Here is a 12,609-nt window from a genome sequence, read left to right as displayed (position 1 = left end):
AGAATCACTCCTGCCTAACAGTAAGCTAATAGAACACCCTAACGCTTTCCCTGACCAGCAGCAGCTCTCTCCCTAGCGGCATCCAGACACAGAATGATCCGAGCAGCGCGGGCAGCGGCTAGTCTATCCCAGGGTCACCTGATCTGGCCAGCCAACCACTGCTATCGACGTGTAAGGGTACCACGTCATGCTGGGTGGAGTGCAGAGTCTCCTGGCTTGTGATTGGCTCTGTTTCTGGCCGCCAAAAAGCAAAACGGCGGGAGCTGCCATTTTCTCGAGCGGGCGAAGTATTCGTCCGAGCAACGAGCAGTTTCGAGTACCCTAATGCTCGACCGAGCATCAAGCTCGGACGAGCATGTTCGCTCATCTCTAGTTCTCACTTATCTCCATAAGGGACGGATTAGGGATGGTCGGGGCCCTGGGCGCAAAATCTTTTGTAGTCCAGACAGGGAACAGCATTCCCTATATTCTGCTCCCAAGAAATAACTATATACAGCCTCCCCAGTAATCACTATATAGAGCGCCCAGTCTTCACTATATTTTGCCCCTAGCAATCACTATATACACCCCAGAGTAACCACTATATACAGTTCCCCCAGCAATCACTATATACAGCTCCCCCAGCAATCTCTATATACAGCTCTCAGGAATCACTATATACAGCTCCCCAACAATCACTATATACAGCCCCCCAGCAATCACTATATACAGCACACCAGCAACCACTACCTACAGCTCCCCCAGCAATCACTATATACATCTTCACAGTAATCACTAAAGAGAGCCCCCAGCAACCACTATATATAATCCCCAGCAACAATTATATACAGACCCCAACAATCACTATATACAGCTCCCCCAGAAACCACTATATATAGCCCCCCAGCAACCACTATATACAACCCCCAGCAATCACTATATACAGCCACGAAGCAACCACTATATACAGCTCCCAGTAATCACTATTTACAGCTCCACAGCAATCACAATATACAGCTCCCCCAGCAATCCCTATCTACAGCCCCAAGCAATCACAATATACAGCTCCCCCAGCAATCACTGTATACAGCTCCCCCAGCAATCACTATATAAAGCTCCTCCAGCAATCACTGTATACATTCCCCCAGAAATCACTATGTAAAGCTCCTCCAGCAATCACTGTATACAGTCCCCCAGCAATAACCATATACAGTCCCCCAGTAATTACTATGTACAGCCCCCTATAACAACTATATACAGCCTCCCTATAATAACTATATACAGCCCCCTATAACAACTATATACAGCCTCCTTATAATGACTATGTCCAGTACCCTTATAAAAACTATATACAGCCCCCAGCAATAACAATACACAGTCCTCCTATAAATATATATTTCTCCCCTATAATAACTATATACAGTCCCCCTATAATAACTATATACAGCCCCCCTTTAATAACTATATACAGTCCCCCTATAATAACTATATACAGCCACCGCTAACTATTTACAGTCCACCTATAATAACTTTATACAGTCCCATATAATCTCTATATAAAGGCCCCCTATAATGACTATATACAGCCCCCTATGATAAGTATAGACAACCCCCTATAATAACCTTATGTATAGCCCCCTATAATAACTAAATACACCCCCTATAATAACTAACTATATAGAGACCCCTATTATAACTATATACACCCCCTATAATAAATATATACAGTCCTAGGTAAAATAATAAAATAGTACCCACCTTCCATCTTTCCCCTGATGCGCGCCATCCCCATCTTCCCACATGGTATCAGGGTGGATATCGGGGGTTCAACAAGATGGCGGCGCCCTGCTGCAGGCAGCGCCGTGACTTCGTGCTGTGATGTCACAAGCTGAGACGTGAGCAGCCGGGCGCCACCATCTTATTGAACCACCGATCGTCTATGGCAGAGAAGGGAACTTGTTGTTTCCTTGCTCTAACACAGACTGTATTTGGGCAGGTCTATTGTGTATAGCCCGAATCGCCAAGCTTTGGTGGGGGCCCCTGTAAGGCCAAAGTGGTGTGGGCCCCGTGGGGTGCGCCTGGACGCCCCCTCTATGGTCCGGCTGTGGTCCCCATAGAGTTCTCATCAGACATTGAAAGCTCAGTGGAGTGCATGGGGGACTGTCAGGAAGGGTGTATACAGTGAATCTAAAGCTTCACGTCGTAAGGTTTGGTGAAACGTTTATTTGATATCTCGGGTCACAACGCAATTTGGAGTCATAAAAACTCCTTTATCAAGTGCAATGAGACTAAAAGACATGAATAAACATACAAATACAAATATAAAGTACAATAGGACACGGATAAAAATTGAAAATTAAAACAATAACAGTTGGCACGCTATACACTTCTATGGTAAAATGTGAATGCTTTTTGTGTGCATCAGCGGATTAAATGGATAAGTAGATAAATAAACAAATGAGTACCTGAATAAATAAACAAATAAATACACAAATGAATAAATAAACAGGCAGGGGTACAGTTGTATAAAATAATAAAAGGTTCTGTTTCTAGTTTCTATAAGTTCATACTGTTGCATTAATATATATATAGATCCGATTGTAAAAAAAAGATAGAAAAGATATATAATAATAATTAATATATGTATCAAAAAATGATAAAATAATTAAAATATGAGCAATTAAATAGACTCTATGGGGCTTATTTACTAATGGTCCTGCGGCCACATTTGCGTTGGGTTTTCTTACTTTTCGGGGATCGTGCCACTGGGACAGGGATTTAGTAGGGGACTGTGTCGCAGGTGATCAGATTTTGGTGCATTGGCGCCGGCTTTCATGCGACAGAAATCGGGGGGCGGACAATCAGACGATCCGACTGATTCAGACTGAGCGCGGGGTTTAACTTTCGATTTGTGTAGTAAGATCAAGCACTTACATGAACCAGGAAGATGATGGTGAGCTCTGGCGGACCTGAGCGGGGAAGTAACACATGCAGGAAATCGGGCGCACAATGTTCTTGAATCACAGCAGATGTGCATTCCAATCAGACACTCCAGATCAGGGAATGTGCATGGACGGGTAAGTAAATGTCCCTATTACTTCATTTAAACCATCTGGATATAAATTTCCTAGATGATAAATCCTGAACAATTCTCTTTTGTTTAAAATTGAGTTTCTATTATATGTTTTTTTCAGTGATTTGTTCTATTCCTTTTATTTTTATATGGTTAAATGTTTTATTGCGTTTCAATGTTAAATGTCTGGATAAACTCTGTTCCAAAAAGCCATTTTTTGTTTTGAATCTATGGCCATTAAATCGGGTCCTTTATGATTAAATTGTTCTGCTAACGTATTGCAGACCACAGCTGCAGGTAACCAAATAACCAAATAGATTACAAAAGATAAACTACATGATATTCTTTGTTTACTTTTAAATGGTTCTCCTTTGCTGTTTGATACAAATGTGTTAGACTTGTTCCCATATTTTAAACTGCAACATAGGCAGTTTATTATTGCATTTGAATGTTGCTGTCTGTTCTAATTTTTTCAATTGTGTATTAGTTTTTTCGTGGTCATGAAGTCTACTCAGAGCCACAATATTTTTTATAGATGTAGATTTTCTAAAAGTAATCTGTGGACATTTAGGGAGGTCATCCTTGAGAATCGAATTCTTAGCACATTGTATTTGGAGGTACAGAAAGAGTAAAGTAGTTGTCCACACAACCTCCGGTATGGCATAACACTCACCCATAGCCCTGAATGGCTAATAGTCCTCTTTCACTCGCCTCAGCTAACAGAGCACTGCCAACAGCTCTCATTAGATGTAATACAGTAAACCTGCACTGTAATGGGATTATATTGGCCAGAAACCAACCCAAGTAATTGGGTTTGTGGATTTGTGGTTCCAGATAGAAAAAACAATGCAGATTAAATTTATATATTTATTTGCATTAAGGGCACATTAGCACTAGACAATAAAAAACACACAATGGGGCACATTTACTTACCAGGTCCTGTTGTGATCCCCAATCCGGACAGTCCCATGAAGATGAAGTCCGTCGCGATTCACCAACATCGTGTGCCCGAGATCCGGCATGTGTCGCTTCCCCGCTGTGGTCTGCCAGAGTTCACCTTCTTTATCCCAGTGTATGTGAGTGCATGTCTTGCGACACAATGTGCGATGTTAAATCCCGCAGGTTGTCCGAATTCGTCGGATCGTCCAAAGGCCGGCCCCCTCCCCGATTTGTGTCGTGTGAAAGCCGGCGCTGATACCCCAAAATCCGATCGTGGGCGCCAAAAACCCCTGTTAAATGCGGCGCAACACGGAAATGACGGGAAACCCGACGAAAATGCAGTCCACGGACCCTTAGTAAATGAGTCCCAATATGTGGTGTATAGGTGGGTTCTAGAACACTTACTACCTGGAACAGACCCAGGACCCTCCATGGGTTTTTACTTCTCAATGGGATTATTCATAATAGGATTATGGTTTCATCAGAACCATCCAGACTACGAGTGTCTTGGAGACCAAACATGACATTCTTACTTACTCCCATTGAGAGTTCTTTGTATTTCCTCATCCAAGGCCTTCAGAATAGATTGAGATGCAGGTACAAATGTACCACGCTACCCCATTCACAGAAATATACCTGGTATCTGACTGGGATGACCCATAATTCTATAATTTAATTTGAAGTAATTGGATATATTTCCTTTGGTTTTTTAGAGCAAATTTTAAGAAAAATCTTGGTGACCCTAGTCTGCTGAGGTGTGAACTAGGACTTTTAAATTAGTTAGTATATTCAAGATAAAGCTGCGGGGAGTAAGGCATAGTAGTGACATGTGGACGGCACTGATGTACAGAAAATTACTTGACATGTGCCCACCCCCCCCACCTTGCTATATATTGGTCATATCTACCCAGTATAACATTTTATTCTACTTTAAAATATAGTAAAAAATATTATTAATAATGAGCAGACTTCTCAGAAAAGATTGTGGTAATTTCAGAGTAATGTGTACATATTATCTAGAGAACACACAGAACATTAATTGCAATGGGAATTGTTATTCCTTTAGGGCATATTTCCAGTATAGTGTATTGCAGGAATATGTTATAAATTGCAGGATGTGAAGAGATCAAGTCTCTGTGCCAATGCAAACGCCAAAATCCTCTTTCTGTACATGTACTTTAGTCATTCTAGATTTCTTTGTTTTTTGTAAGTACGTTCATTTTATTTATATTCATTGAATCCAACATATGAAGAGTTGAAATTTGCTTAACTATTTTCGGCTATTATTTGGGGTAATTTTATTTTTCATTTGCTAACGTCCTCTCCATTAATTGCAATTAGCCTCAAATGATAAACAGTGTATATTATTCACCCTATTCAGTAGCCGGAATGGCATCCATAAAAGACATCACTTATTCTTTGCATAATTTTATTTTGTGGGTTTAAATTCAACGTTCTGAATATATTTTCTTATATTTTTATATTTTTCAACATTTCATTATAAAAAATGTTTTATTTGCAATTTTTTTGCAATATTTGCATTACAAATATATATTAATATAATGTACAGAGGAGCCTACATTACATCACTTCAGCAGCATCCTTAAATCACTGTATCCTGTTCTTATTTATACATAAGAAAACATTAGTTAATTCCATATACCGGTAAATATTTTTTCTACACTATTTTCCAGCTCACTACAAACTATTGACTCTAGATCATCCATCCTATTCAGCACCAGCAATATAATGTATACTGTTTTATTTCTTATTTTCTTATTTTTTTCTTATTTTAAATATATTTTAAAATTATTTTTTACATTTTTATTTTATTAAGTATAAAAATGTAGTTATGTAGGAGGAAGCATTAGTTAAATCCATATTGTCTTTTACCAGTTGCTAGTAATCTCTGACTATGAAGTCTCTTTATCATCCACCCTATTAAGCAGTAATAATGAAATGAGTATGCTACTGCTCATTGAGTTCAATGTTTTTTATTAGAGTTTTAAAACCTTTTTATTTTATTACCTATTGAACATAAATACAGTGGGTGCTGAAAGTATTTAGATCCCTTTAAATTTTTCACTCTTTATGTTATTGTAGACAATTGGTAAGATGAAAAAAGTTTTCGCTCATTACTGTATTTACTGCTAATTTATTAAACAAGAAAAACTGAAATTCCATATGGTTATAAGTATTCAGCTCAGTATTGAGTAGAAGCACCTTTTGAGCTAGTACAGCCAGAAGTCTTCTTGGGAATGAAGCAACATGTTATTCACACCTGGTTTTGGGAATCCTCTGCCTCTTCCTTGCAGATCCTCTCCAGTCCTCTCAGGTTGGTTGGTGGATGTTGGTGGAAGCCATTTTCAAGTCTCTTTCAATTGAGATGCTCAATTGGGTTTAGGTCTGATCTCTGACTCGGCCAGTCAAGAATGGTCACAGAGTTGTTCTGAAGCCTCTGCCTTATTATTTTAGCTGTGTGCTTAAGGGCAGTTTTTTAAGGGCAACTTTCGACCCAATCTGAAGTCCAGAGCACTCTGGAAGAGGTTTTTCTCCAGGATCACTGTGTCACTGTTGGGATTGTATTTAGCAGGTGTTGAGCAGTCCATGTTTTTCTCCACACATGCAATTTAGAATTAACAACAAAAAATTCTAATTTTGTCTCTGCAGACCAGAGAAACTTATTTCTCATAGTCTGAAAGTCCTTTGTGTTTTTTTTTTTTTTTTGCAAAATATAGGTTTTTATATGTTTTGCACTGAGGAGACGCTTCTGGCTGCAGTGATAGTTGATTTTGCTGAATATTCTCCCATCTCTTTACTGCATCTCTGGAGCTCAGCCGCAGGGATCTTGGGGTTCTCAACTTCTCTCACCAAAGCTCTTCTCTTAAGATTGCTTAATTTGGCTGGATGGGAAGGTCAAGGAAGAGTTGTCCCAAACGTCTTCCATTTAAGGAACCTTAAGTGGTACAGAAATTATTTTGTAACCTAGATCTTTACAATGTCACATTTCTGTCTCTGAGCATCATGGGCAGTTCCTTATACCTCATAATTCTCATGTGCTCTGTCATGCACTATAAACTGTGAGGTATATGAACAGGTATTTTGTGCTTTTCCTAATCGAGTCCAATTAAACAGAGCTGGACTCCAATGAAGGAGTAGAACCATCTCAAGGAGGATCAGAAGGAAATGGACAGCATGTGAGTTAAATAAGTCATAGCAAAGGGTCATAATACTTATGACCATGTGATATTTAATTTCTGCTTTTGATGGGGGCAGAGTGCACATTAAAGGGGTTATCCAGTTATAAAAAAATTATTTATGGCCTGGCTGGGGTGGGCTATTTAAAAATAATAAAGGTGTAATTACCTCCACCGACACCGCCAATGTCCCAGGCAGGAAGCTCCCTGTGCACCCTTGTAATCAAACCACCGCACAGATCATATGGAGTGCGACGTGGGACATCAGCAGGGCCAGACGAGGTAAGTACACGTTCATCATTTTTAAATAGCCCACTCCAGCCCGGCCCTAAGTAAATTTTTACACCCGGATAACCCCTTTAATGAGCAAAAAAAAGAGCTTACAAATTGGCTGTAGTAAAAAAAAGTGAAACATTTTAAGGGGTCTAAATACTTTCTGTACCCACTGTATGTCCTTACCTCACCAAATGTCTGCAACACTGCAATTTGAAAGGTCATTGCTGCCTATCGTTTTTCATTGACAATAAATTTTATTAATTACATCAGAGGGAGTAATAGTTAAATCCATATAATCTTTTAGTAGTTGCTAATAGTCGCTGACTATGAAGTCTCTATTTTCTCTACCCTATTCACAGGGTTATTTTTATTTAGTTTTTTTTTCTATTAGAATATTTTATTTTTGTTTACATTTTATTAATTATTTAATATTAAAATATCCTCACCTTACCAAACTTCTGCAATACATTTGAATGTGCATCTCAGCCTTTTCACGTTATCAAGCTTTGGAAAGCTTTAGTCAAATGCCTGTTATCTTTTTATATTACTATAAAATAAAATTTGACAATAAAGTATCATCGGCCAAATTCAGTGATAGAATTTGTAAACTAAATAAGTTTTAACTTTTTTTGCTATTATATTCTTTAGAATTTATTCATGAATAAATTTCTTTTGGTATTTATACAATTTTTTTTAATAATAAAAAAACAGAACTTAAATTACCTCTCTTCTTCAACACATTAAAATGTGACCTCTGGGATTGCCAACGTGATAATCTATTTTGGAGGAAATATTACCGGTAATTAAATTCATATTGGGGCTTATTTACTAAGGGTCCCTGGGATTACACTTTCGTCAGCTTTTAGAAATTTTCGGGATTTGCGCCACTGGGACAGCTATTTAGAAGGGGATTGTATCGGAATTTGGTGCAATTGCACCGACTTTCATTCTACAGAAATCGGTAGCGGGTTGTCGGACAATCCTGGTTTTAACTTTAAAACTATGGCGCAAGACATGCACTTACACACACCGGGAAGAAGGTGAACTCTGGTGGACCTTAGCGGGGAATCAACAGATGCAGGGCGCACAATCTCAGTGAATTGCGCCGGAGTGCATGATCGTCGGACACTCCATATTTTGTAAACATAAATGTGCCCCATTATCTTTTACAAGTTACTAGTAGGCTCACCTTCTTCTAACTATGTCTGCCATTTCTTGTGTCTGCCATTTCTTGTGTTTGACCTCATATCTTGACTTATTTTGCTACCATGTTGGCCATCTGTCGTAGCAAAAACCCAAATACACTGTAATCTTAGTGAAGTCTGGGTGCCCTAGATGGAAGTTTTTCTTAAAGGAAGTTTTGCATACAGGGTGACTGCCTCCATTCTAGTTCAATGAGCTATTTTATTTCTAAATATATTTTAATGCAAAGGAAACAATAAAAAAGCATAGAAATAATTGATATTTTAAAATTGTATGACTTCATTATAGAAATAGAATACAATATATCATTTAGTTTCTTGATGTCAAGCTAGAAATTTTAAATTCTGTATTGTGTGTTGGTATTTTTGCCTTTTGACTTTTGCATATTTTGCTTGCAGATGCTAATGGAAGAGCTGAATGAGACATTTGTAAGGGAATTCATTCTTCTAGGAATCACCAACCTCCCCGAGTTACAAGTTTTCCTCTTTGTTACATTTCTCATGTTCTATCTCTTAAGCTTTGTGGGTAACTTAAGCATTGTGACAGTGGTTATTGCCGATCATGGTCTTCACACTCCGATGTACTTTCTCTTGGGAAATCTTTCCTTCCTGGATTTCTTCTATGCAACCACAACAGTCCCCAAGATGTTGTCCGGCCTACTTGTAGAAGACAAGATAATCTCCTTCCGTGCTTGCATAGCCCAGCTCCACATATTTCATTTCTTGGGAAGCACTGAAGCCATGCTTCTCGCATCAATGTCTTATGACAGATATGTTGCCATTTGCAACCCATTAAGATACCATGTCCTCATGGCAAGGGCAGCATGCATTGAACTAGCATTCACATCTTGGCTTATTGGTTTCTTATACTCACTATCCCATACAATCTTGACCGCCAGGCTTCCGTTCTGCAACATGAACAAGATAACTCATTTCTATTGTGATATTAAACCTCTGTTGAAGTTGGCTTGTACCGACACACATATCAATGAGAGTTTGGTCAACATAGTCACAGGTTCTGTTGCTCTAGGGACATTCGTTCTCATAATTATCTCCTATTTCTTTATTGCAACTAATCTTCATAATATTCGCTCTGAACAAGGTAGAAGTAAAGCCTTCTCCACCTGCACTTCTCACCTCACTGTGGTCCTCATATATTTTGGAACTGCTTTCTGCACATACTTGAAACCAGCTACGAAGAATTCACTGGAGCAAGATCGGATAACAGCAATCCTATTCACGGTTATTACACCAGCATTGAACCCTATTATCTATGCCCTGAGAAACAAGGAAGTGAAAAGAGCACTTCGAAAACTTTTCATAGGTGGCCTATTTTTTAAACAACAACACTACTAGTTGTAGGTGGAATTAGTTTAATTTTCTCAGGGTTTCCACTTTCTTATCAAACTATTTTTTTTAGCAGCATACCATACTAGCAGAAAACTCTTCCAATTCTAACAAGTTATACAACCACAAAACACCAATACAGACCAACACACCCATAGTCTTCTAGTCCTTTGTAGAATTTTTGGTCATTGCCTGTTGACAGCACTAACAAGTGTTACACTTTGAGCTGCAGTTTAAACCTGGGTCTAACTCTTACAAGAAAAGGAAAAGATTATTTAGATACTACTACATGGACAGTTGTTAGTTTGTAGGTATCTTGTTATTCTTGAGGGCTTTGCTCAATTTCAGTCATAATTTTAGAATATTTGTTTCAGAGCAAATACTGCCAGCAATTGTTTTTTATCTATAGCCCATCAACCTCATCAGAAGCTACCAATAAAACATTGCCAATGGTTTTCAACAGGTTGTATGAATTAATCACTAGAGATGAGAAAGCACTGAAATGCTTGAGTGCTCGTTATTCAAGACGAACTTTTCCAGATGCTCGAGTGCTCATCTCGAATAACGAGCCCCATTGGAGTCAATGGGAGACTCGAGCATTTTCTCGAGCGAGCGAAATACTCGTCCGAGCAACGAGATGCTCGGATGAGTATACTCGCTCATCTCTATTAATCACCCATTAGTAAAAAAGATAGAGTTCAAGGAGATAGGAATGATGTTGGTGTCCTCAGTCCTCAGTCCTCATTTTACGTAATGATGAGTTGACTCCTCCAGTAATGCCCTGCCAGTAACACCTGCTATCAATTCTTGCAGTGTCTGCGGGCATTAACTGGTAAAGGAGCCAGTGGCATAACATACATTGCTTTTGATGATGTTATCAGCGAGCTACGATCCTCCACAAAATGATTGCGCATGGGCACTAGCATGCAAGTTCCTCCATTTTGGGGAGGAGATTTAAATGCGCCTGCTGATTTTGCGTCTTTTGTGTCATTCAAAGAGTTTACAGCATGTGATCAGTGCCAGCACCACCTGCATTACTGGCAGGGAGGTTGAGCCGAACCTGGACTCAGCGCCAAATGAAGTTCAGGTTTCAGTTCAGATAGCCCAACCCAGCAAAGTTTGGTACAAACCTGAACTTGGCAGTATGTGTCCGTCCAACGCTAATTCAGTTATTCATTTCATGTGGAAATGTAAAATATATTGAAATATGGTGCTAATAGGATCCATGCTGTATGTGATTGTTATTTGCCTCCTAAACCATTAGTCTAGATTTTAAGGAATGTTTACTACCCTGAATCTCTGGAGGATAATAGAAAACAGAGCAGTGCCTCACATTGCACATAAATTTGTGTAACAAAGATGGATCGCTGCGAGGTGTGCACCAATGTAACTATGCTCACTCAGTAGAAACGATAATCAAACATTGGATAGTTAATGAATTCTGGCAGTTGCTTTAACCTCCAAGGGGTTTGGGAAATGTGGTTGCTGTCCAATAATACATACATATTGGGTAGAAAAGTGCAGGGTTAATTGCGTGGTATCGGGTCACAGGATCTTTGATCTTTTGACAAGCCAAATAACTGAAGTAAAAAGTATTCCATATATATATATATATACATAAACATATACATATACATAAATGTTATATATATATATATATAACAAGAGAGTCCAAGGCAGCACAACCTGATTGTCTGGGTGCAAAATCTGAAAATCAGTGGCAAAGGATCCAATAATGAATTCAGTAAAAGCAGCAGCACTCCAATTTGTGAATCAAGTGTGAGCAGTGCAGTTATTATGAATTCTCACATCACTATTAATTTATTTATTGCTTGGTGTGACTACACTTGTATATGATCAAGGTATATGGGATTTTACTGTAATTATGTTTACTCTGTACTTCATGAATATTTGTGACATCACACATGACACCATTGTATTGCGTGAGAAAGCTGAGACAACCTTTATTGGTTTGAGGGTTTTGGGATAGAACCCTGTAACCGTGATGCCTACTTTTTCATATTTATAGCATTGTGTGTATGTTAATTATCAAATACTTTTTGCTTTAGCTATTTGGCCTCTTGAAGGTGCCACATTGTGCTTCTACAAACCAAGCTGTTTACGGGGTCCTTTTCTGTAGGAGCAGCTGATGCCTTCATTGACATTGAAATTTTTATGGGTGGCAAAATTAGAAATTAGAGATATTCTAACATGTGGGAAATTTATGTTGCATTTTAATAATAGTAGAGGTGTCAAGAATCAGATAAATATGTAGACAAAAGAGTATTGGGAAGCAGGCACGAGATTGGGGACAATCTCAGGAAGAGGATACCGAAAACGGGGTACATAATTGGGGTACAGGGTCCAAAATAGAGCTCCAGATCAGGCAGAATCCAAGATTTGTGGTTCCATATCCATTAGGATACTGGGACAGGTATAGATTTATGGTTCCTGATCAGACTAGGTACTAACTAAGGCATGATACCGGCCCAGGCACAGGTTCACGGTTTCAGGTTCAGAAAAACACAAAGAGACAGAAGTACTGCAAGTAAAAGTATAACCAGCCTGCGTATGCTGGCGATTAGCTATTTATCCA

At 38.9% G+C, this 12,609-nt stretch overlaps 1 protein-coding gene across 1 annotated transcript; it reads left to right on the top strand.

Annotated features, from left to right (window-relative positions):
- Positions 1 to 9,071: 9,071 nt before the first annotated feature.
- On the top strand, positions 9,072 to 10,022 carry LOC140070104 (olfactory receptor 12D1-like). Its single transcript, XM_072116437.1, has one exon. It carries the CDS (start codon positions 9,072 to 9,074, stop codon positions 10,020 to 10,022), a length of 951 nt encoding a protein of 316 aa, XP_071972538.1.
- The last annotated feature ends 2,587 nt before the right edge of the window (positions 10,023 to 12,609 follow it).

Source organism: Engystomops pustulosus, chromosome 7, assembly GCF_040894005.1.
Source record: "Engystomops pustulosus chromosome 7, aEngPut4.maternal, whole genome shotgun sequence".
Classification (NCBI taxonomy): domain Eukaryota; kingdom Metazoa; phylum Chordata; class Amphibia; order Anura; family Leptodactylidae; genus Engystomops; species Engystomops pustulosus.
The sequence above is the reverse complement of the archived record's forward strand: the minus strand, read 5'-3'. Positions and strand labels throughout refer to the sequence as shown.

Coding starts and splice junctions, on each gene's coding strand:
- LOC140070104 (XM_072116437.1), top strand. CDS start 9,072: ATGGAAGAGCTGAATGAGACATTTGTAAGGGAATTCATTCTTCTAGGA.